This window comes from Dipodascopsis tothii (assembly GCF_038497935.1).
Source record: "Dipodascopsis tothii strain CBS 759.85 unplaced genomic scaffold V1510scaffold_19, whole genome shotgun sequence".
Lineage (NCBI taxonomy): Eukaryota > Fungi > Ascomycota > Lipomycetes > Lipomycetales > Lipomycetaceae > Neoaidaea > Neoaidaea tothii.
The window spans coordinates 117,644-140,591 of NW_027118003.1; the positions used below are offsets into that span (position 1 = coordinate 117,644).

At 61.9% G+C, this 22,948-nt stretch overlaps 8 protein-coding genes and 1 non-coding gene across 9 annotated transcripts; 5 read left to right on the plus strand and 4 right to left on the minus strand.

Annotated features, from left to right (window-relative positions):
• Window positions 1-186: 186 nt before the first annotated feature.
• Window positions 187-1,251, minus strand: V1510DRAFT_161540 (uncharacterized protein). The gene has a single exon (XM_066930359.1). It carries the CDS (start codon window positions 900-902, stop codon window positions 285-287), a length of 618 nt encoding a protein of 205 aa, XP_066788389.1. The 5' UTR covers window positions 903-1,251; the 3' UTR covers window positions 187-284.
• Window positions 1,252-2,414: 1,163 nt separating this feature from the next.
• On the plus strand, window positions 2,415-3,959 carry V1510DRAFT_379620 (uncharacterized protein). Its single transcript, XM_066931620.1, is given in 2 exon segments — window positions 2,415-2,425; window positions 2,445-3,959. The coding sequence occupies 1 exon segment, from the start codon at window positions 2,789-2,791 to the stop codon at window positions 3,896-3,898; it is 1,110 nt and encodes a 369-aa protein (XP_066788390.1). The 5' UTR covers window positions 2,415-2,425; window positions 2,445-2,788; the 3' UTR covers window positions 3,899-3,959.
• Window positions 3,960-5,869: 1,910 nt separating this feature from the next.
• Window positions 5,870-7,408, plus strand: V1510DRAFT_418474 (uncharacterized protein). The gene has a single exon (XM_066934122.1). The coding sequence runs from the start codon at window positions 6,125-6,127 to the stop codon at window positions 7,340-7,342; it is 1,218 nt and encodes a 405-aa protein (XP_066788391.1). The 5' UTR covers window positions 5,870-6,124; the 3' UTR covers window positions 7,343-7,408.
• A 2,035-nt stretch (window positions 7,409-9,443) lies between these two features.
• On the plus strand, window positions 9,444-11,090 carry V1510DRAFT_366591 (uncharacterized protein; the record flags this gene model as incomplete). Its single annotated transcript, XM_066931276.1, has 3 exons — window positions 9,444-10,231; window positions 10,266-10,707; window positions 10,743-11,090. 3 exons carry the CDS (start codon window positions 9,444-9,446, stop codon window positions 11,088-11,090), a joined length of 1,578 nt encoding a protein of 525 aa, XP_066788392.1.
• Window positions 11,091-13,780: 2,690 nt separating this feature from the next.
• On the plus strand, window positions 13,781-15,382 carry V1510DRAFT_426464 (major facilitator superfamily domain-containing protein; the record flags this gene model as incomplete). Its single annotated transcript, XM_066935160.1, has 5 exons — window positions 13,781-13,934; window positions 13,967-14,041; window positions 14,074-14,131; window positions 14,163-14,504; window positions 14,536-15,382. The coding sequence occupies 5 exons, from the start codon at window positions 13,781-13,783 to the stop codon at window positions 15,380-15,382; spliced, it is 1,476 nt and encodes a 491-aa protein (XP_066788393.1).
• Window positions 15,383-15,468: 86 nt separating this feature from the next.
• On the minus strand, window positions 15,469-15,539 carry V1510DRAFT_t167. Its single transcript has one exon. It is a non-coding gene; the product is annotated as a tRNA-Gly (tRNA).
• V1510DRAFT_418494 (potassium transporter-domain-containing protein) lies at window positions 15,469-18,570 on the minus strand. The gene is made up of 5 exons (XM_066934123.1): window positions 18,404-18,570; window positions 18,261-18,355; window positions 17,838-18,226; window positions 17,407-17,725; window positions 15,469-17,370 (listed from the first exon to the last, which is right to left on the minus strand). Exons 1-5 carry the CDS (start codon window positions 18,494-18,496, stop codon window positions 15,714-15,716), a joined length of 2,553 nt encoding a protein of 850 aa, XP_066788394.1. The 5' UTR covers window positions 18,497-18,570; the 3' UTR covers window positions 15,469-15,713.
• Window positions 18,571-21,095: 2,525 nt separating this feature from the next.
• V1510DRAFT_366635 (uncharacterized protein) lies at window positions 21,096-21,557 on the plus strand (the record flags this gene model as incomplete). Its single annotated transcript, XM_066931277.1, has 1 exon — window positions 21,096-21,557. One exon carries the CDS (start codon window positions 21,096-21,098, stop codon window positions 21,555-21,557), a length of 462 nt encoding a protein of 153 aa, XP_066788395.1.
• Window positions 21,558-21,602: 45 nt separating this feature from the next.
• V1510DRAFT_379635 (peptidase C65 Otubain-domain-containing protein) lies at window positions 21,603-22,874 on the minus strand. Its single transcript, XM_066931621.1, has 2 exons — window positions 22,506-22,874; window positions 21,603-22,453 (listed from the first exon to the last, which is right to left on the minus strand). The coding sequence occupies exons 1-2, from the start codon at window positions 22,632-22,634 to the stop codon at window positions 21,746-21,748; spliced, it is 837 nt and encodes a 278-aa protein (XP_066788396.1). The 5' UTR covers window positions 22,635-22,874; the 3' UTR covers window positions 21,603-21,745.
• Window positions 22,875-22,948: the final 74 nt, after the last annotated feature.

Genomic DNA, 22,948 nt, shown 5'->3' on the forward strand with positions numbered 1-22,948 from the left:
AACGCTCTAGACGTGGCTGGCGCAGGGCACGTAGAACTAAGCTCCGCTTGGCGGACCCACCGGCGTGCCGCTAGCTGAGCGTGATTCATGTGTCATGCGATTGAGCGCAGGCACGTCCACGCCGCCGTCCCGCGTGCTTCTCGGTGGCGGTGTCTGGACCCGGCCACGGCCTGCGGGGCGCCGCTTCGTGCGCGAGCCGTGGTGGCTGACCGCCGGCACACCTGCCGACGGCTGGGCATCTGTCGCCACAGTACCGCCGAGCTGCGCTTGGCTGATCAACGTTGCTAGCGCTCACCAGGGCTGCCCACCCGTGCGGTTGCAGCGCTGGCTAGGCCGGTCGAGGGCGGCGAATATGGCCAGTCGCAGGCTTGACAATGGCGAAACTGTCGGGCCCGCCATAGGCCAGCCACGCGCGCTCCGTCCGAGCGCTGACACCTACTAGTCGGATGGAGAGCTCTACGGTTGTCGGACCGAGACGCCCGGCGCGGCGCATTCCAGCACCCGATCCGACATGTGTCAAATTGATGTTGCCACCGCACGCCAGGAGACTTACGCGGCCCCGGAAATACTGGCGCTCTCGGGCCGGGACGTGGTGGAGTGGCTTGGCACGTTGACGGCCGCGTTGCCCGTCGCGTGAGTGCGCACGGCCACGCGTGGCGCTGGTGCCACGCGCTAGTGCAGCCACACCAGCGACGTAACCCGCAGGTTGTAGGTAACGGGTAACACGCGCACCGCCACAGCTTCAGCGGGCTCATTCCCAGACACGCGGTAAGCACGCTGCCAGCGCACGTAGCTGCCGGCTGCGTCCTGGCTGCCATAAGCCAGTCGACCAGCAACCGACTTAACAGGTTATGCAGAAGAACGTCTCCGGGTCGGGCTCTCTCGAGCTTGCTTCGGGTCATCGGGACGCCTCTGCAAGAGCTGTGTCAGGCTGAGCTTAGACGGGGCAAATTCATTGATTGTATGCTCTGGGAATAGACCGGAGCTGCTGTATATCAGCACAGGCGGATTTTGAGTCCAATAGAAGAGTCAACCAGAAAGCGCCTCAGTCGCCGGGACCCGGTCCTATCTCTGCGTTCGCCCGATTTGCCCAGTTTTCCGCTCTTGCTCGTTTGCTGCATCCGGAACACCGGCTCCAGATGTGCTCGCGCCTGATCTAAGAGCGTGCGGAGTGCCGCGAGATCTTCAGTGCTGCGGCGCAACGGTACGGTGAGTCATGGCTGCACGCAACTCTTCGCGAAACCGGCACTGCGCTACCAATACCACACCGTGACCCCGTACAAATCCAAACTGCCTGCGGCGCCTACATGAATGTCCTAGGCTCGCGAGATGATGACTGACAGCCGAGATTGCACTGATGGCCGAATACGCCCTCGGCGGCTGGGCGTCCGACGGTCTCGCTGCAGGAGCTCGTGAGGGTCGCCGGGGCTTCGCTAATTTGGTGTCTGGCTCCTGTCGCCGTCCAACCACTCCCGGTACCGTGTAGCAGCGGCCGACATGCCTGCGTGAGTACGATGGGTCTCACTGCGGCAGCTCGGCCGCGGCTGTGGGCGACCACGCGGCGGGCTCGCGGAGCCGCACGAGCCGCACGAGCCGCACCATGTGCGCGGCACTGTGTCCCAGCGCAGTTAGAGCCGCACGGCCATTCAGGGGCTCGAGCCGCACCCCCGCAGCTTCCGCCCTAGCCGCCGGCCATCCACACTGCGCCGGCAGTGTGCTTTCTGTCGGTGCCCATCGGCGTCTGCCGAGGCCTGCCAGACCTGTTCTACAGTTCATCTACCTACTCTCGTGTGTTGTGCGTTTATCGCTCCTTGGCAGACCCTTGACCCGGGCAGAGCGCCGTCGTTTGACTGACAGGACGTACCGAAAGGCTCGTACAGACACCATGTCAGCCGGTTAAGGTGACGGGCTCGCCAGCCAGTATTCCGCTGGTCGATAGCACTGTCAGCAGCCGGCCGATCTTACTGGGGACTAAACATAGCCGAAGAACGATGCTTAAGGTTCGAGCACGCCTAATATCCGATCCCACTGCGAAACTCCGGGATTGTCGAATCTTAATCGTACCTCAATAGTTCAAGGTGACACGCTGTGCGAACACCGCCCGCCGACTTTGAAGACAGTGCATTGGGCTCGCTAACTGGCGCCCTTGTATCCAGCTGCATCTTGGGACGCGCGTCCATCTGTGTATGCGGTCGCTATGGCCCGTATAGGTAACAGCCTTCCCATTTCAAAAGCTGGCAGAGCTCGAGGCTTGTTTCCCTGCAAGTCAAATCCTTCTACGGAAGTGAAACTGCCTTACAGGGCCTAGTGTATCGTGGTTTGGGAGTAGGCTGTGGCAAACTCTGCCATTTACCGAGATATCGATAGGCAACCACCCAAATGCCGCTAGCGCGTGGAATTCCTTCTGAGATCTGTGGTGCCTTGCGACGGCCGTCGGGGCCGCGGACGGCCGTCGGGGCCGCGGACGGCCGGAAGCCTGGCCGGGCAGCGCGATGCTCAGCTTCGGTCAGCGCGCCGGCTTGGGCTGTCAGGAGCATCAGGGGTCAAACAGGGGATGCCCTTGCGGGGCCGGCCACGGGAATGGGCACGTTCAACCCCCGCCAGGTTCAGGACTCGTGGTGCTAAACGCCGTTGGCACCAATCCAAGGAGTGCTAGCCCCGGCAGCTACGTTAGCACGAGCTGTAGGAACACTGCCGATGGGCTGGTCCAAAAAGCGGGCGCAGTCGCAAACGCCATATATAAATGCATCGCGGCTGTCAGCTGTCGGAAACCCCATAGGCAACGACAATGAGAGCTGTTTCCGCATTCACGACCGTCGTGGTGCTCGTGGCACTGGCGGTGCGCGCTGCGGCCGTCAATGTGACTGAAATCGCGCTGGAGATTGACCAGCGGCTTCAGGTCGGCGTGTCCGAGATTGAGCAGCTCGTCCAGAGCGCGCTCGAGTCGGCCGCCGCTGCCGGCACCACGGTGACGGCGACGACGACGGCGACGGCGACGGCGACCGAGTACGTGACTGTGTTCGAGCCTACCAAGACCGGCCCAGGCGCTACCGGCACGGCCACGGCCGAGCCCAAGGAGACCGACTGCATGTATTCGACCGGCGAGTTATTCGACATGTACCAGGCCTTCCTCGACAATTTCATGTACCCGGCCAACATCGCGCAAGCCAACAGCGTCAACTCGACGCTGCTGTCCGAGAATTGCGTTGGCCGCATCGACGACACGCGTGAGTTCGACGGTCGCGAGCTCAACACCGAGTACCTCTTTGGTCTCTTCGCGTTCCTCAACAACGGCACCGGCGTGATCAACATCCTCGGCCAGCCTACCAACTACACCATCGTCGAGTTCCTCGGCGGCTGCAACACGGCCGCGACGTCGGCGCTGGTCAATCTCTACGTGTCTGATCTGGACCTGAACGCTACCATCCAGCTCGACTTCTGGTTCCGCTGGGACGAGGAGGGCCGCGTGGCTGAATACGATGCCACAATCCGCCGCGCGAGCCGGCTGTATGACATCCTCTCGGACGTCGTTTCGGCCCGACTCAGCGGCTCGAACGTGGCCACGGCGGAGGGTACCACCGCCTGGAAGAGCCTTCTCGTCGGCTCAATCTGTGGCCAGGCCACCATCTACTGCACCGGCGACAACCTGCAATACGAGTCCATGGAGGCCTGCGAGGAGTACCTGATGGCGAACGTGCGCATGGGCGAGGTCTACGAGGGTGGCATGAACTCGATTTTCTGCCGCTCGCTGCACCAAAACATGCTCAAGTTCCGCCCGGAGGTTCACTGCCCGCACGTGGGCCCGTCCGGTGGCGACATGTGCCGCGATGAGGACATGGACTACGAGACGGTTGTCTGGGGCTACAAAAAGGCGTTTTCGTCCTTTATTTATTATTAGGCGTTTTATATTGTAAATTATAGTAACTAATATGACGATGGTTATCGGCTATCCTCCTCACATAGCGGCTGAGACTCTGCCGGATCGGTGGCACACGTGATGGGCCGGTTTGTGCGTAGCGATAAGCATCGTCGGCTGCAATAGCGCGAAGCCCATCGCGAGGCTCGATCTGAGGTCGCTTATGGATCCGGCCGGCAGGCCACATGGCCGCACGTCTGCTCGTACCCCTATTAGATCAGAGTCTGTGCGGCGTGCTCGCACAGGTACCCAGAGCGCCACAAGGCGAGACACCATCGCGTGGCTGCGCCTTACCGGACCGGCGATTCGTCCACCAACACGCCACCGTCGGCATTTGATATGACTCGGTCGGCAAACGACCGTACAGATGCGTCAGTGCGCTCTACTGGCGGCTGCCTGACTAGCATCGTTCTTCCAGAACGCCGCGCTTGGCCGAGCTGTGCACTAGAGCCGTCTGCGGCTTTCTCGAGATCGCATCCTACGAAGCTTTGCGAGCACGACTGCGGCTCTGCTGACATCTATACTTTACGCTTCCGCGCGTGTTCCAGATGCCGATCAGTCAGCCGCCGCCAGTCGTCGACAGCAGAGCATCATGATTGCGTCCGCTACATATGAACCTCCGGATTACTATGCGCTGCAAGTCTGTGAGCGACCGCCCGCGGTGTTGTGTGCCACACAAAATCGCTACGGAGCCGTTGCACCTGACTCTCGGTAGACAAGCAGCAAGCACACTAACTGGGACCACAAGTCCAATGCGCCGCAAGGAATTGTCCGTCCGCGGTGCATAGCCGACGCGGAGCATATGCCCGCTTCGCGTGTGGTGCCCGCTTTGGGGTTGTACTCCCGTCCACGGACCTATATCAACAGGACCAGACCCGTCTATGCACAGTCTATGAACTTCCGTCAAATCCGACGCCCATCACTGTGACCACGGTCTACGACCGGGTCTACGACCGGGTCTACGACCGGGTTGTAGGCCGGGCTGCAGCTTAAGTCGTGCACTTCCAACGTCTTTCGCCTAATCCCTGTTTTCCGCGCTTGTGCTCACAACCAAGCTTCCATACGCAGATACTAGTAAGGAATCGGGAGGCTATTAAATAATAACAGCCGCCGAGATTCCATATGTGAGCGTATTCGTCATAGTCCTTGTTAGCGGCTCTGCCCAGTTTATTAGCTGCCGAGGTCGCATGCGTCGCTGGTGTAACCTAATCCTTTTAGGGCTAGGTACCACTCTGTTATATGAAAGCTGGCGCGCGTGTCAACACGACAACTATTATAGTCACGCACTCGCGACAAGCAAGGTCTGCTGGACACGGCGAAGCCAGACACGTCGCAGAAGACGTAGGCGAGCGGGCAACAGGCGAATGGGGGCTGGCCGTTCAAGGAGCAAACAGTTTACACTTAGCTCCGTATATCCGTAGCCGAAGCTATCCGGGCTGGATGCGTGCATACGCCTTGAGGCGCAGAGCAAGCTCTTTGGTAGCAGCCCGAGAGACAAAACCCCGTGCAGGTTCCCACAGCTGCCGACCCCTTCAAGATGTACGCATGCGAGCCAGCGTCGCGTGGGTATTCTTTGACGCGCTCAGGCGGTGGGGGCGGCCCGAAGAAGAAGGTGTATGTCTACCCGACCCTTCGAAGAGAGCTAATTGGCTTCCATCTGCGGCCGGAGCTTTAACTAGAGCATGCACCAGCAGTCCGCAGCAGCGGGCAATGCAGGCTGGAGTGACCCGGAGCCCGTTTTTGCCTAGTTGCTCCCTTGCGTGTCGACGATCTGGCAGCTACGGTACTAGCGCATAACACTCGGGCCCAGCAAAGCGGATCGTAGATCGACGAGGCTCGGCCGCCTGAGACCCGCGCCAACGTCGCGAACAGCGGCCGCAGCGTGAAACACAGCGGACAGGCGGCTGCGACGTAGGGTCCGCTTGGCGAGCGCATGCAGACCCATCGCGACTAGCCACGGGCAGATGTGCCGGGGAACGTACGATCTCGTGAGCACGGCTTTTCCCACTAGGGCCGCCCGGAAAATGGCTCGCAGGGTGCAGGAACGCCATGCAGGCGGCTCCGTGGCTCGCGGTCGGGGCCGGAACCGCACGCCACGCAAAAGCGGGCAGCCAGCATTACTGCCCACGGCTAAAGTCGGTGTCTGGTACAAAACCACGGCGGGCTCCACCGTAAAAGCATTGGAAAAGAAGAGCATCCGATACAGAGATGAACTGCGTGCGTGTGATTTGCGTGTGTGTGCTGGCGCTGCTGGCGCTCGCCAGACAGGCCTCGGCCGTCAACGTGACCGAGGTCCTGCTCGGCATCGAGCAGGACCTCGAGCAGGACTTTGGACCCGTCATTCTGGAGATCGCGCAGCTCGTCGATCAGGCCGTCGGCCTGGTCAACGACAACTCGGACGCGGCCGAGCTCGAGCAGAAAGTCGAGGTGGGCCTGCTCCAGATCGCCGGGCTGCTCGAGAGCGCGGCCGAGTCGATGTTCGCGACGACGACGACGGTCACGACGACGGCGACCGCGCTCGCCACGACCACCGACGTCGCCACCGTCTTTGAGCCGACCCAGACCGGCCCCGGTGCGACCGGCACGGCGACGGCCGCGCCCAAAGAGACCGACTGCATGTACTCGACCGGCGAGCTCTTCGACCTGTACCAGCGCTTCATGGACAACCTCATGTTCCCTGCGAACGTGATCCAGGCCAACAGCATCAACTCGACGCTGCTGGCCGAGAACGTCGTCGGCCGCGTGGACGACACGCGCCGGTTCGACGGCCGTGAGCTCAACACCGAGTACCTGTTCGGACTGTTTGCGTACATGAACGAGACCAACGGCATCATCAACCTGCTGGGCACGCCCACCAACTATACCGTCGTCGAGTTCCTGGCCGGATGCAACACGGCCGCGACGTCGACGCTCCTCAACCTGGAGATCATCGATCTCGCGCTCAACGTGACCATGCAGCTCGACTTTTGGTTCCGCTGGGACTCGGAGGGCCGCGTTTCCGAGTACGACGCGGCGTTCCGGCGCGGCGGCCGGATCTATGACATTGTCTCGGACGTCGTGTCGGCCCGGCTGAGCGGATCCAACGTGGCCACCCCCGAGGGCACGCTCGCCTGGAAGAAGCTCATCGCGGGCTCGATCTGCGGCCAGGCCACGCTCTACTGCACCGGCGACAACCTGCAGTATGAGTCCATGGAGGCCTGCGAGGCGTACCTGGTAGACAACGTTCGCATGGGCGAGGTCTATGAGGGCGGAATGAACACGCTGTGGTGCCGGTCCGTCCACCAGAACATGCTCAAGATGCGGCCGGACGTCCACTGCGCCCACGTCGGCCCCTCGGGTGGCGACATGTGCCGCGACTCGGACATGGACTATGAGACCGTCGTCTGGGGATATAAGGACGCTTTCTCGTCGTTCATCTATTACTGAGTCTGGGCCTGTATGTTTCTCAAAATGGAAGTGTGAGTAGTTTAAATGACGTGTTTTATGATCAAATGTGCGCCGGTGGCCACCGTAGCCCGGCCATGTCTATCGGACAGTCGGCCCGGCCGCGTCTATCGGACTGTCGGACTGTTCAGGCGGGCAGCAGGTAGCCTGTAATGCGCGTACGGTGCGTCTGCCGCGGCGACAGATCGGCCTCGATAACGATGGCCGCGATGCTCCGGCGATGTCGCCACCGCCCGTTCGTGCTGTGCCGGCAGGTCCCTCTGGAAACGTGCCCGGCGGACCATGTAGACACTACGGCCAGATGAAGCAGCTTGGCGTGACACCGTGATTCGTCCTCAGCCCTGGAGATACTGTCGCCTATAGCTTGGCGGCTTCTTCGCACCACAGCCATTGGCTCCGTTGGCATCGACGGCTCTGCAGAAACCGCAGGACTGGGCCTGGCGTGCCCACTTGCCGGCGTAAGTGAGCTCGTATAGTCTCACAGCGGGTGAGCGCCTGGTGGGAGTGCGAAAGTGCGAACTCGGGTGTCCGAGCCCGCATCTGCCGCCGGACGCCGCACGTCCTTCCGCCCGTACAGCTCCGTGCGGCATAGGCCGGTCGCCGGCCCGGCGGCCGGCACTCGCCGGCGGCAATCGCCGCGGGCCGGACCCGTCCGCGAACAGCTGTGCGCGCCCTAAGCGAAATTTGTGACCCAGGATGCCCGCAAAATTCGATGGCTGCAGACCGCGCCTGTTCCCGACAAGCGAGTTGCGGACGATCCGAATATCGCAAAACGGCGAACCCGAAACCGAGACAGCTAGAACGCTTGCAGGCAGCGACCGGCTCTAGACCCGGTGCGTGTTCGCGAGGCGATTGCACAATGCGTATCGGCCGCAGAAGTGCATTAGCATGGGCCAGGCTCGAAATGCCGCCACCTCGCGATCTGGGCGGCCGGCGCACAACACGGCAGGCACATCGACACGCGCCGAGAGGATCGCATGCAGCGGTGCTGCAAGCAGCCGAAATCACGACAAGAGGGGACCCGCATCACGCGGTGAGTCTCCGGGGCATTAGGCTGAGACAGGCACGCCACGACGAACGCGGTCTAGGACGGCGTAGTGAGTCTGCCACGGCTTGCGCCGTGCGTGCCACCGCCTGCTGGAGGCGGCGGTGTGGCGGCGCAACACCCGCGGCCGGACGGTGCTTTGACGCAGCAAGCGCGCATAGCCCTGGCACAGCCCTTGCACAGCCGGCGGGCGACAGCAGGCGCGGTCGGGTCGCAAGCTCTAGCCGTAGCCTAGAGGCCCTAGGGTCCTAGTCGATGGCGCGGCCTGTCAGCGGTCGCCTTGGCGGCGCCGTCGGCGACAGTGGACACCCGGAGCGGCGGGACAAAGCCCTAGCTGCGCCGAGGTGTTGGCCCAACGACGCCAGCGGCGCCAAGCCATTGCTCCGGCCGACTCCCGACCCGAGGCCGTGGTGGCAGCGGCAGCGGCAGCCGCACCAGTGTGCCGTGGCATCCGGCACGCTGGCCCCGCCCGCGGCTGCGGCGATCTCTAACTGCATCGGCGAACGCTGCGAGCAGGCGACGGCTTATCGTGGACGGCGCCGGAGGTATGTCCCCCACCTTCCCAATGGGGGTGTGGCACGCCTGAGCGTTGGGCCCTCTGCGGCCGCGCGCATCACTGGCGGGCTGGCGCTGTCAGCGGCGCGATAACCCGGGCGTAACCTGAAACTTGCCATCCGAGCGCTGCGGCAGCGCGCCAGACCAGATAAGGACAGGGCGCATAAACGTGCAGGGCCCTAACCCCACACTGGCACCGCCGCTGCGGCGCAAAGCCCCTCGCCCCCGCCCCCACATGTTCGGGTCACAAAGTCTAAATGAATTAAGCTGGCGGCAGGAAGCCAGCAGGATGGTTCACATGTGACGAGCGCACGGCGCCGGACCGCGCGCCAGACGATAATAAAGTAAAAACGAACGCTCTGCAGAGCCATTTCCGCGATGTCAGCCTGGTAGAGAGGGCCAGGCGCATGGATTAGGTCGCTCACCCCCGAATATCGGACCGACATCCTCTCACAAGCAGGGACATGCGCACTAGGTGACAGGATGCCGTCCAAGAGAGCGTGCGACTGCTGCCGGGTGCGCAAGATCAAGTGCAACGGCGAGCGCCCGTGCAAGGCCTGCGCGCGGATCAGCCTGCAGTGCACGTACCTGAAGGTGCCCCAGAAGACCGGACCGAAGCGGCCAAAGAACACGACGCTGAACAACATCAAGGCGCTGCAGGGCCAGCTGGATCCGCAATGGCAGGGCGGCCTGGGATCGGTGGCCTCGCGTGCCGACGTCGCGACGACGCCCTTTCCCGGCGAGCTGTCGCTCGTGCCGACCACGCCGGCGTTTGAGTACTCGTACCAGCGCGTGCCGCTGTCGTCGCTGCGGCCGTACCTCGAGCTGTTTCGCGAGAAACTGCAGCCCATCTGGCTGCTCGTGACCATCCACGACCTCGACCGCTGGATCGCGGCCGACACGGTCGACCAGGAGACGTACGTGCTGCTGACGGCGCTGTCCGCGGCCACCATCACGCGGCTGCAGCTCGGCGACGGCCGCGACGGCGGCCGCATGGCCGCCCGCCAGATGGCGCTCGAGTGCCAGCGCGCGCGGCACTCGTTCAACTACCTGGGGCTCGCGAACGAGTACTCGATCGCGGTCTCGTTCTTCCTGCACATCTACTTTGCGAACGCGGACCGCGGCGGCGCGACGGGGCCCATGTATCTGCGCGAGGCCATCAGCTTCGCCCACATGATGAACCTCCACGTCGAGAGCACGTACGCGGCCTATCCCGAGCCTGTCGCAGACCACCTGCGCACCGTCTACTTCCTGCTGCTGGTGACCGAGAGGTGCGTGGAGCTGCCGCTCGAGTGCTAATCCCAGGGGCCATTGTCTGCACCATGTGCACCTGCGGATTCCGCTCATGCTGGACCCGACCATCCCGCTGCCAGACGCGCAGCGGGTGTCGACGCCGCTCGTTGGCCCCGGCTTTGTCGGCCTGCTCGCGCTCTTCCTCTTTCTCGACCGCGAGATCTGCTACCACCTGCGGCGCGACCCGCGGCTGTCCATCCCGCGCGACGCGCTCCTGACCATCCACCGCCGGCTGCAGGCGCACCCGCTACCGTCGCGGCTCGTGACCAAGGTCCAGCAGGTCGACATCGTCGTGACGCTGTTCTGGATGCAGATCCTGTTCTGGCAGATCGCGCTCGCCGACCAGCTCTCTCTGTCGCTCACCCTGCCAATCGAGGTCACCCAGCGGCTGCTCACCGTGCGCGACTCCTACGGCTTCGACCCACACACATTCGAGCTCCACGGGACTACGATGGTACGTCGTGCGCTGCCGGCCCCCACTGACTCCAGGAACGCAAGCTGACGCTCATCGGCGACGCCCTCGCCGACGTCATCATCTGCTCGCCGTTCGCACACAACTCCACACAACAGGTCTGCCACTGGAAGGAGCTTCTCCGGGGCCTGGCCCGCATCGTCTTCGACATGCGCGAATTCGACTCCGACCTCCGGCTCAAGTTCCGGCACAAACTATCGCTGGCTCTGGGCGCGACACAGATGACAAAGCGCCTATCCTTTACGCAAGAACTTAATTCCGACACACCGTCGTCGAGCACAGACCACGAAGATCCCGACCCCGATGCGGTCGATGAGGACTTTGAGCTCGGTGGCCTTGTCGGCCCGACGACGACTACGTTCTGACGGCGGCTGCGCGGCCGACCCGAGGTCGAGCTTCCAGCCACGGCCGTCGGCCGACTATAGCGAAAAGTTATTCCGGCCATAGGCGCCAAACTCTATTTGCCGATTTGTGACCGAGTCACAGACAGCGCCCTAATACAATGTTCGATAGCAGCGGTATGCACAGGGCCCCCGAGAGTTTCTCCGGACGGGCACCTGCGCGTCTCTTAGACCCATTCCGTGCGTACGTGCAACGAGCTTGGTATCCATTATGGCGTAGGCTCAGTTACGGGAAGTGGGCACTTGACCGGCGTCCCCACTCATCCATAGGTTCGCGGCGGCGGCCAGGCCAGCAGCCGAGGTATCGAGCGGCCAGACAGGCCTGGCGCTGTCGTACGCCCGCGGGCAGCCTGAGGGGGGTGCTTGGCTGCTGTGGTCGGCGGCCCCTCCGCTAGGGCGGCTGACGAAGACACAAGCGCTGCCGATCGCGACAGCGCGCCCTAGGCCGGCTTGATAGGCCCTGGCCGGCGGCGGCCGGGACCACTAACACCAAGTGCGGAGCAGGATGTGGCATGCAGCCGTAACTCCGCTGCAGCCCGAGTGAGGTTCCGAGGCTTGCCGATAAGGTTCCGGACACAGATGTTCCGCCTGGCCGCCAGGCGGGGTTGCCGCGGCCGCCGGGGAGAAGCGCCGACGGGGCCGGCGGGGGCGGCGGACCAGGAGGCCGCGCGTCGAGGCCGACGGCGGCCTTGGCGGTGCGGGCGGCCGCGGGCGTCGCGCGGGGCGGGGACGAGTCGCTAGGGCAGCGGACCACACGCGGCAGCTTTGACGCGGGCGCGGTGCCCGCCTGTCGGGACGTGCGGCGCTGCAATTCCCGTGGGGGCGCCGGGCCGGTGGGCCGGGCGTCGGAATCGGAACGATGGTGTTGGGGGCGACAGGGTCACTAGCGGGTCGGGTCGTAGCGTCGCGCGCGTCGGGTCGTGGTTGGGTCCGGGGTGGCCGGGTCCCAGCGGACACGGGTCCGGGTCGCATCGAGTCACAAACCGCCTGCGTCACGGCTCACAGGTCGCTCGCGGTCGGGTCGCTCGTCGTCCACTCGGCGTCGCGCGTCGGTCCGCGCTCGTCTGCTGTATCCATGCCTCCGCCCGTGCCCCGCACAGACGCCCCGCTTCTCCGCCCGCGGCCACGTCGGTGCGCCGGGAGGCCGCGGCTATCCGGAAAAATTCCCCAGAACTGAAGGTGGCATGATGTGCTCCTGCGGGGGACAGGGAACGGCGAGGCCTTTCCGCGCCCTATATGTTTGCGGTCACGGCCGCATGGCCGTCACAGTCTGCATCGTTTGTCGCTTGTCGGCACGCGGGTTCCGGGGAACGTCCGCTTATATAGTCACGGCCCACGGCGTTCGGATATGTAACTTTATAGCCTGCCCTCGGTCGTTGCCCAGACACCTGACGCGCCAACCGCGGCCGCGTGGTCCGGCCACCGGCGGCTTCCAGCCAACCGGTCGCTGGATCTGCCCGGCCCCACCGCGGCTCTGCCGCGCCCAAGACCGCTGTCTGGACTTTCACGTGACAGTCTACTTCTGCGCACGACGGCTATACATTTTGCCGGCCGGGCCAAATCTCGGCTCGCGCTTAGGCCTAATAGTCGCGGAAAAGCATGCGGACGCGTCCCAAACCGCCATCGCGCCGGAAAAGCTCCCTGGCCGGGCTCCAGCAGTCTGGCACCCACCCGGTTGGACCGACCGCCGAGTCTGAGTCAGCCGCAGTCAGCCGCAAGCAGCCGTCCTGAGGCGGCCTCTGGCGAGCTGTCCGCTCACGGCCGTGTCCAGTCGTCTGCCACGGTTATAGACGCGTGTGTTTGCGCCGCGCAGCCGTTCCCTAGCTACACTCGGGCAGCTGTCGTCACGGCCGCTCGTGTCCGGCTCGTAGACCCAGGCGCCCGGCGCCCACCTTCTACGGCCATCAGGCAGCGCTGGCGGCGCCTGCATGACCAGCCGGCGTCGGCAGCTCGCCTCCACCGCGGCTCGGTAGTCGCCGCCACGGCCGCAGCTCGCTAATCGCCAAGCAGCGCCCGCGGTTTAAGCTCTAATTCCCGAGCTGGGCAAACTCGGCACCGGCCCGACCGCCCTTGCTGATAGCGCATTAGTATGGCCCGTGCACCCAGATAAGCGCACGCCGCCCCAGCTACTCGCTGCAGCCTTGCACGGCTGCACACTTAATTCCGGTGGCTCAGGTGCAGCCTGGATGATTCAGACCAATCGTCGCGAGTCTCCTGAGTCGAGTCAGCATCATCGGGCCGACACTCTAAAGCGGCCGCGACCTGTCTACAACAACCGTTGATCGCTCAACCCCGGGCCGACGCCCGCGTGGGCGCTGGCGGTGTCTGGTCCGCGCGCCCACCGTGCACAGGTCTTGCCGCTCGGTCCTCGTGCTCGGTCCTTGCGCTCGGGAACCCACTCTGGCCCTATCGCTGCTATCTAAGCCATATCGCCCGATCTTTCCCCCTTTGGCCACCAGTGGCCCTGTGCATACTGAGCTTGAATCGATTCAGCCATGCTTTCTCGGAGTTCGTGGGACCCATCGGCGTCGGCTAGCCGTCGGATCGGACCCGGCCGCGGCCGATGACGCATTGTAGGTCGCTGGCCGCACGCGGTGTGCCGTGCTTCGTATATAGCGAGACAGCTGCGCATTGTAGGCCAACGCATTGCAACAATGGGCTTCATTTCGAGACTATCTGAGGTCGTGGGGTGGTACCCCAAGGGCATGAGCCATGAGGAGCGTGTGCTCGTGCACAAGATCGACCTGCTCGTGCTGGTGTTTGCGTGCCTGACGTTCTTCACCAAGTTCCTTGATGTCACGGCGCTGAGTGAGTAGCCCGCCCGGCGTCTCTGACCGCAGCAAACGCGTACGTCTCGGGCATGAAGGAGGACCTCGACATCTCAGGCAACCGTCTGAACTATGTGAATGCTGTCTGTAAGTCCCGGTGGTGACAAAGCTGACCACAGACGAGGTCGGCTACTGCGTGTTCCAGATTCCCAGTAACATCCTGATCACGCGGATTCCGTACGTACGCCTGTGAGCACGCTGACCCAAGCGCCCAGTACTATCTGCCGACGGCCGAGATTGTCTGGGGTCTGTTCACGCTGGGCACCGCCTTTGTCAAGAACTACCAGCAGCTTATGGCCATGCGGTTCATGGTCGGCTTCGGCGCCACTGCTTGCTATGTCGGTTGCACCCACATCGTCAACTCGTGGTATCGCAAGGCCGAGATCGGCCGCCGCAACGCTATTTTCTACAGCGCGGGCCCGATCGGCAGCATGTTCTCGGGATACATCCAGGCCGCGGCGTACACGAACCTGAACCACACGGCCGGCCTCGAGGGCTGGCGGTGGCTGTTCATCATCTGCACGATTATCACGGTTCCGATCGCGGCTATGTAAGCGTCTGTCTGGACCAGCTGACAACAGCGGCTTTGTATTTTTCCCGGACGTGCCCGAGCGTACAAAGTCCCGCTTCCTGACCGCGCGCGAGAAGGAGCTGGCCCAGACCCGGCTGCTGGCCGAGGGCTTCAAGCCGTCGCGAGGCATCGACCGCACGCTCTTCAAGAGATGCGCGGTCAACTGGAAGTTCCACATCTTTGTCAGCCTGCTCGTGCTCAACTCTGTGTCGACGTATCCCCGGTCTACGCCGTTCACTCTGTGGCTTGAGGCCCAGCCGGACAAGTACTCGACGGCAGATGTCGACAACCTGGGCACGATCACGTCGGCGGTCATGGTGGCTTCGGCCCTGATCACCTGCTACTACTCGGACTTGACTCAGACCCGGTTCCCGGTGCTGTTTGTGGCGGGAATCTTTGGCATTTTCGGCACGGTTGTGTTGATGGTGTGGGACATTCCGCAGGGCCTCAAGTTCTTCGGCTTCATCTCGCTCGGCGCGGTCAACGGCACCGCACCGGTCCTCATCAGCTGGACGGCCGAGGAATTTGCCGGCGATCTTGAGGTTCGTGCGATCGCCATCGCGACCTACAACGTTGTCGGCGAGATGTGCGGCCTGGTTGTGCCGCTCGTGTTTTGGCAGATCACCGACTCGCCGCGGTTTAAGTCTGGCTACATCTTTGCCACGGTGATCTCGATCGTGTGGCTGATCCAGCTCGTGATTCCTTGGTACATCAACCGCCGGGCAGGAGGGCCGAGTTTGGCGGACCTCGAGAAGACTACGAGCGATCGCGGTACGTCGGTGTCGCGCGACGTCGAGGAGGAGTCCAACCCTGAAAAAATTGGATCGGTGGTCGAAACCACGAAGGAACTCGAGTAAATAGGCCTCGCCATGTATTTTGAGTTTCGTATTTTCAAGGCACAAACCTTAATTGCAAGTCCCGAACAAATAGCACCAAAAAGACTTGCGCCAGCCCGGAGTCGAACCGGGGGCCTGTCGATGGCAACGACAGATTTTACCGCTAAACCACTGGCGCGCTTCTTGTAACATAAACGCTGTCCAGCTGCTATGATCTGCGCCTTGCCGCAACAAAGGCATTGTATGCGCTGTCACCGAAGTCTCGTCTTGGCTTGAGCCGGGGTAGTCATAACAATTGTTCATTACTATAAACCAGCAGATTCTATTACTCCGTAACAGTAGACTTTTATCTTTACAGTCTAGTGGTCTCTCCAATGTAGAGAATGCCTGTCTCGGGCTTGCTAAGGGTCTTACCAAAGCTGCGACCGTCGACGTGGTACTTCGGCGTCTTGGTTTCCTCGATGTACTGCTCAATGCCCCCAAGCATGTTCGTCAGCGGGCTGAAAATGTGCTCGAGCGCGAAACTGCGCACAAACTGCAGACAGCCTGCCACGCTCTTGTTCGGGTACTTTCTGTCGGCCACGATCTTTTCGGCGCTGATAATGTGGCGAACGAGCTTCACGTTGGACGCTCCGTTGAGGGTGCCACGCTCGATGTCACTCGTAATGGATGACGCGTCGGCCTCCTCAAAGAGCTGCTTGGATTTGATGGGCAGCGAGTCGGTCGAGGCCGAAGCAGCTGTCGCGATCGGTCCCGAGAGCGGGATGCGAGCGAGAATGTCCGACACCAGGTCGTCGTCAATGTTGACAATGTCCATGAATCCAAACTTGACCACACATTTGTAGAAGCCCTTGATCTTCATGGGCTCGACCGTGATGCGGTCCTCGATGGATCCAAACGGCAGCGACGTGACTCTGATGCCGAGGAAGATGAACGTCTCGGGAATGGCCGGGAACGTCTGGAGGAGGGTGCTGAAGAGCTTGGGCACCGTGTTGGGGGAGTTCATGGTGTGCATGACGTCTGTGTGCAGGATTGCAACCGAGCCGGGCACGCGCGCCACGTGGAGAAGGCTGCCGTCCATCAGCTTGACGTTGAGGTCTTTGAGGATCATGCCCCTCTCCATGTCGGCGCGGCCGGGAATGACGATCGGCTCGGTGGTCTCGACCTCGGACACATTCGTGCGTCTCAGAGGCTCCATGGTGTAGGTGTCGACCGCGGTCTCGGAGCCCTCCTGCATGCTGTGCTGCGACTTCTCCTTGCGGACGCCGAGCGGCACGACGTCCATGCCGCGCTTGCGACCGTAGCCGTCAAAGATCTCATGCAGGTGGATGCGCGCGTTGTACTCGTGGTCCACCTTGAGCGCGCGCGCCCATCTCCAGAAGGTAATGAACGACGCCACCAAGATGCACATCATGAGCGGAAACCACGCGCCGTGCGGGACCTTCTTCATGCCGGCGACAATGAACACGCAGTCGAGACTGCCAAAGACGGCCATGAACATGATAGGGACCAGAATCGTGGTCTCGTAGACGTAGTAGAAGCAGAGCGAGATCAGCAGCGACGTGATCAGGAAGTCGATCGAGATGCCCAGACCATACGCCGCCGTCACAGCGTTACTGTTCTTGAACCCGACAGTCATGAGCACGACACCGACCATCAGAATGTAGTTGACGGCCGGAATGTAGACTTGGCCAAAGACCTTGCGCGACGTGTGAACGACCTCGAATCTGGGGAAGCAGTCGATCTGGATCATCTGGCCCAGGATACTGAACACGCCGAGGATGAGCGCCTGCGACGCAATGATGGTCGCCAGCGTCGCCAGCGAGAACATGATCCAGTACATCGGTGAGTTGACGCCGCCAGGAATGGACAGGTAGAACACGTTCGCGATCGAGTCGGGGTGCTCGATCAGGTACGCGGCCTGGCCAAAGTAGGCAAACATCAGCGACGGGTACACCACCGTTGACAGCGTGATCTGGATCGGGAAGCGGCCAAAGTGGCCCATGTCGCTGGACGTTAGCTGGCTCGAGGCGGCGGCAACTTACGCAAACATGGCCTCGACTCCGGTCAGCGACAGCATGACGGCGCCCAGGACGTCAATTCCACCCTCGTCCTTAAGGAAGTCGATCGCGTACTTGGGGCTGAACGCTTTGTACACCGACGGGTGTCTGACTGTGTTGATGATGCCGGTGACCAGGAGCATGAGCAGCCAGATGAGGACGATGGGTGCGAAGATGCTCGATATCTTGCCCGAGCCGAACCGCTGGAACGCAAACAGGACGATCAACACGCCGCACGAAATGGGCATGACCGCGTCCGTCAGCGACGGAGCCGCAACCGCGATGCCGCCAATGGCCGAGAGCACTGATTTGGGTGTTAGCAGCGGTCTTCGTGGAGGCACAAAACAGAGTTTTGCGAAATTTGTTCGCGCGGCCTCGCTTAAAAAAATATTGCCAAGGAAAACTTTGATTCTTACCTGACGTGGTAGGCGTCAGCAGGCCATCAGAGATGACAAGACCGCATCCCAGGAAGCACAAAAAGAGCAGCAGCTTGGGCAGGACACTCTCGAAGAAAAAGCCGCTGTTGCGGCTGTGGTTCTTGATGTAGCTGTCTCTGGTCTCGGTTCTGGTGAGCGACAGCAGGTCGGTCTCTTCGTCGCCAGGAAGGACAACGCCACGCGGCCCGACCTTGAGCGTGCGGGCCAGCTTGGCGTAGATGGCGACCTGGCCGCCCTCGCCGTTGTTGGGTCCAAAGATGAGGACGAAGAAGCAGTACTTGGCAATGACGACGATCGTGAAACACCAGAAAATGCAGGACATGGCGCCCATCACGTCGTCCTCTGAGGGGTGGCTTGACGGAAAGATACTGAGGAGTCAGCGCGTAAGCGCACTTCACCTACCTCGAGTACACGTAGAGCGGACTCGTTCCGATGTCACCGTAGATGGCGCCCAGACTCTGCAGGCAGAGCACTATGGTGGTCGCCGCTCCGACCCGCTGAGGATCAGCAACCGTAACCGCAGGCTGTGGCACGCCGGGACTCACCTTGGCGCCATGGCGGTTAGACAGCTTGTCCGCCACTTCTGACGACCTACTGCCGGCATTCCGGAGGAAGAGGGAAGCAAGAGACACGAGCATGTGTGCAGGTGCTGGATCAAGAGACCGGATGGTATACAGCAACAGGTGAGAGCGTTGGAAAACTGCGAAATTCAACTGGGGTCTACCGGGGGATTAAATACAGCGGCAGGGAGGCTACGTCTATCTGCGGGCTCATGCCCGCTGTCGTAATATGTTGCCGGATCAATTGGAACGCAATTTGTTACGATCATGGCTACACTGTGAACGAACTTTGCTCGTAGACCTGGAGAATGAACCCGTTATCCTATAGTTCGCTGGCTACCCGTTGCAATCGGTAGTCATAGGGTTAGGTCTCGATCTCCTCCTGGGATTGCGCACCTAGCGCCACACTAGGAAACTAGTGGAACAATGGCAGAGAAGACCTAATAGAGGGTAATACGTGCAGCTTGCAGGCTCGAAAATTTTTTTTGGAGCTCGGCCAGCATTATTCGTGGGCGGGTAACGAATTAGGGGCGACGGCGGCCGGGTAAATACAATAGCCTACGCTGAGGTATTTTCCGTTTTGTCTGAGGCTTTTTGGCCAATGGGTGATTTTTAGAGCCCAGGAAATTGCACGCGGTAGCTTGATTCAGGGTACGGGCAAATGGCCCCAGCTGAGCGTGGCAGTGCAAAAAAATGTTAGAGAACGAGACTTACCCGGAACATAACTGCGTCGCAGGATGTGGCATAAGGGCAAGGGCCTGTCATCTGCGCGCACCAGCCCTAACCGTGCGGCGCAGCCCGTCTCGCGCGCGAGGATCCCCTCAGCAATTCCAACAAAGCTCCCGAACACATCCCAGAACGAACTGCGGGGCGCAAAGAGTCGGCGCTAAGGAAGCAGTCACTGGCACACGCAACGCACGTTGACGGGGCCGTAGATACGCTGCCGCACGGGCAGAAGGAATCCGTCTGCCTCCCCGGCTGCCCGCCGAACCGCGCGCCGGCGTGGCTCCGTGTCACGCTCGCGCGTCTCACGCAGCCTACACGAGCGCATGCAGTCGCCAGCGTGCCCGCCACACATAGCCACTGCGGTCTCCTGCGCGCCCCTCAGCGCATGCACGGCCACGCGCTGGCGATCTGGCCGAAACCCGGGCGCCAGTAGGAAGCGCGCTGTGGCTGCTTACGAAGAGGAGCGTGCTCACAGTTACATCATCGCCAAGATACGCCCTGAAGGCTGGCTGCGCGGCCCTAGCGACTGCAGCTTCATAAACACCCAAACCAGGCGTAGGGCGCGAGTAGAAGGATGCGGTTAACGTGTAGTAGCGTTTAGGCGTTAGGCGATCGAGGCTCTCGTCGCAATCGCAAGTATGGCTCATCTGAAACAGCACTGTTGCGAATATGCCACAGCAGAAGATGAGCCGCGTGCGGCATTTTCAATAGTCTCGTCAGTTCCTGTCGACGCGCACAGCTTATCGTCGCGGTACAACTAGCCAGGCACCATTAATTACGAGAAGCGCAGTCACAGAACGTCAATTGGACGTGCACTGCCCGTGCCAAGATGTCTTGATGTTATGCGCCGCTGCGGAGGTCCACGACCATTGTTCTCTTACGAGGACTGCACTCGCGATCGGTTCTATCTGTGACGATGTTTCAGGAACGGTCTGGCCTGAAACTGCACCTGCATCAAATGCGGCTGCCGTAGCGACCTAGCGACCCCGGCCCAGGCCGTTACGAGTCAGCGGCGTGTTAGAGCGTCGTCGATCTGGACTCTCGGATCCAGGCCGGCGGCCGACCGTCCGCAGGCTACATGGGACTGGTCGTACGGCTATTCTCGGACGAGTGTGCTATCTGGCCGCGCGGTTTAGCTATCTCTGCTTCTGCTGTCGTCTTCGGCCGACGCTGGCAAGTAGCCGTCTTTACGCAAAATACGGCGAATCATTTCGGAAATCGCCGCCAGTCATATTGGGATTAAAGTTTGCACTAGCTGTTTAGCGCACCGACCTGGCCACCGGCCGGCGTCGTACACAGTTGAAGGCCCACACCGCGCTCGATCCCGCACCATCACGAGCAGAGTCGCTGCCGAAGTATTGCGCGCAGCGCTTGTGTGACTAGGCCGGCGTGGCTCCGTCTAAATCAGGTATTGTGGGGCTACCCGGCCTACTGAGTTACTGCTAACCCGGCTGACGCGAAATTGCTCGCGCGGCTCGTACGGCTGACCTTGCGGTACATTCGCAGGCGCCAGTCTAGTGTATGCAGCCGACTGCTCGCTGCGTAAGCTGCCGGGCGCCTTCTTAAGAGCCGAGGCCTGCCCTGTCCTGTCGCGTTGTTTTGTCTGCTGTCGCACACTGTGTCGCGGCGACAGCCTCGGTCTTTCAATTGATCGCCAAGGCACCTGACCGGCATGCGGCTGAAGACACATCAGTAAATGGCCGCTTAAACATAGATCGATCGGAGCTAACCGAACGCAAAAGACGATGGAGGAACCGTGATGGACTTTCTTGGTTGTGATCTGCAAAATTCGCCGTAATACGTCATCTATAAGGTTGAAATGCCGTTCGGGTCCGCGACACAAAATCGTCGTTGGGACAATCCAAAAATAACACCGCCGGTTATGGATCGATGGTATGAAATATAAAGGCGGCTCAGCCTGGTCTTGAGCGCATCATCATCGATTGAAAACATGAAGTTCGCTACTGGTCTCGTTTCTATTCTGGCTCTTGCCACCTCGGCTTTCGCTCTCCCTGTGGAGACCGAGACAACCCAGGACGTCACCTTCGGCTTGGTTACGATTCACTCGGGCTCGCCGATCCAGTACGCCACCGTCTACCTCGACGACACGCGTGCGCTGACGCTCGGCCCCGCGGGCACTCCGTTCGTCGGCCACTACAACAAGGCCGATGGCACGATCAAGACCGACGCCGGCAACTATCTGCAGCCGGCTCCGGAGGGCTCGGGCCACGCTCTGACGACGTGGAACCGCCCGGCCCCGGGCTGGACCATCACCGACAGCGGTGACCTGGCCTACAATGGCGCGCAGGCTGCGCTGGCCTGCCCGCGCCAGAACGGCGTCTACGACCTGTACTGGGCCGCGGACGGCTACAGCTGCACGAACGGCATCGGTGTCGTTCTGCACACTGCTTAGGTAGCAATCAAAAGTATTGATTCAACACAATGCGTACTCATCGGGCTCGACGCCAGTCGTGTCGCTAGCGCTGTCGTAGCCTCACAGGGTTAGCTCGTATGTATGGAAATGCGGGGTGCGCGTTCTACGGAAACTCCCAGTTGGGACACCGGGTAACGCAGTCCACGCGTCGCGTGGCAATTTATTGTCTATGCATAGAAAATGTCGTAGTGACCCGGCCGGTACAGCAGCTCTATCTTGGGCAGGTCGCCCGCCGCTTCCATCGGCGAAAAGTCGTGCGTCACCGGCGTGTCGCCGTAGCTGCGGTCCATGTAGACCACGCGCAGATCGACCCGGCCGATCACATTGACCAGCGCGCTGAGCGCCAGGTGGTCGGCCTCGACCGCAAACGCCTCGATGTGGCGGCTGCAGTACTCGGAAATGTCCACACCCTCGCCCTCGTCGATGAACGGCATGTAGTCGTCGACGTGCGTCTTGATGTAGGCCGCCGTCAGCAGCCGCAGGTGCACGATGATGGCCGACGACACCTCGACGTTGTTGAAGTCCGCCAGGAAGGCGTCGCACGAGCCGATCGTCGGCAGCCGCTCAAAGAGCGCGAACGTCTCCTCCAGAAACTCCTCGTATGCAATCTCCTCGTAGCCCGCCTGCAGCAGCAGCGGCGACCGGGCCTTGAGCGCGGCGGCCTCGGCCGCTATCTTGTCCGCCGGCAGACCGATCAGCATCTCAAAGTAGCGGTACGCAAACGCGCGCCACGCGCAATTGCCGTCGCCGCGCACCGGCCGGTACTGGCCCGCGGTCTGGTCCTGTTTGAGCGAGTTGATTTTGGCCCGGTAGGTGTCGTCGACGTACTCGCTGAGCAGGTCGTCCAGCGTACGCAGGTCGCCGACGAGCGGATGCTGCTGGTCAGCGCCGTCGGCTTGCTGTCGGGCGCGCACGGCGGCCACTCACCTTGGCGGCCTCCTCGTCCTTGATGTTTTGCGTCAGTCGCATGATGGACGCATCGTCCAGCTCCGCAGGGATCTCGTAGTCCAGACCGGCCGTGCCGGCGGCGCCCGTGGATGAGTCGGCGGGTGCCATCGTGCGGTTAACGTAGGTGGGGGCGCTGGCGTGGGAGTGCGTTGGCCGCGAAGCTGACAGGATCAACGAGGTGAAGTTGTGGTTACGTGTAGTTTAGGTTGCGCTTGGCTTACGAGATCCGACGCATGCACAAAGCTGCGCCTGCACGTGAGGGCGCCATCGGCACACCGGACTGGTCTTGGGCCAGGCCGGACGCCGGCGCGGGGCTGGCGGGGCCGGCACCAGGTGGCGCGGCCAGGCGCGCGGGGCCAGCGCATCGGCGGCGCACGCGCCCGTCGGTAGACGCAAGCAAGCCAAGTCGCTCGGCTATCGGG

Coding starts and splice junctions, on each gene's coding strand:
- V1510DRAFT_379635 (XM_066931621.1), bottom strand. CDS start 22,634: ATGGCACCCGCCGACTCATCCACGGGCGCCGCCGGCACGGCCGGTCTG. Junction 22,454..22,505: donor AGGACGAGGAGGCCGCCAAG/GTGAGTGGCCGC, acceptor GCTGACCAGCAG/CATCCGCTCGTCGGCGACCT.
- V1510DRAFT_161540 (XM_066930359.1), bottom strand. CDS start 902: ATGACCCGAAGCAAGCTCGAGAGAGCCCGACCCGGAGACGTTCTTCTG.
- V1510DRAFT_418474 (XM_066934122.1), top strand. CDS start 6,125: ATGAACTGCGTGCGTGTGATTTGCGTGTGTGTGCTGGCGCTGCTGGCG.
- V1510DRAFT_418494 (XM_066934123.1), bottom strand. CDS start 18,496: ATGCTCGTGTCTCTTGCTTCCCTCTTCCTCCGGAATGCCGGCAGTAGG. Junction 18,356..18,403: donor CTAACCGCCATGGCGCCAAG/GTGAGTCCCGGC, acceptor GCTGATCCTCAG/CGGGTCGGAGCGGCGACCAC. Junction 17,726..17,837: donor GCTGACGCCTACCACGTCAG/GTAAGAATCAAA, acceptor CACCCAAATCAG/TGCTCTCGGCCATTGGCGGC.
- V1510DRAFT_379620 (XM_066931620.1), top strand. CDS start 2,789: ATGAGAGCTGTTTCCGCATTCACGACCGTCGTGGTGCTCGTGGCACTG.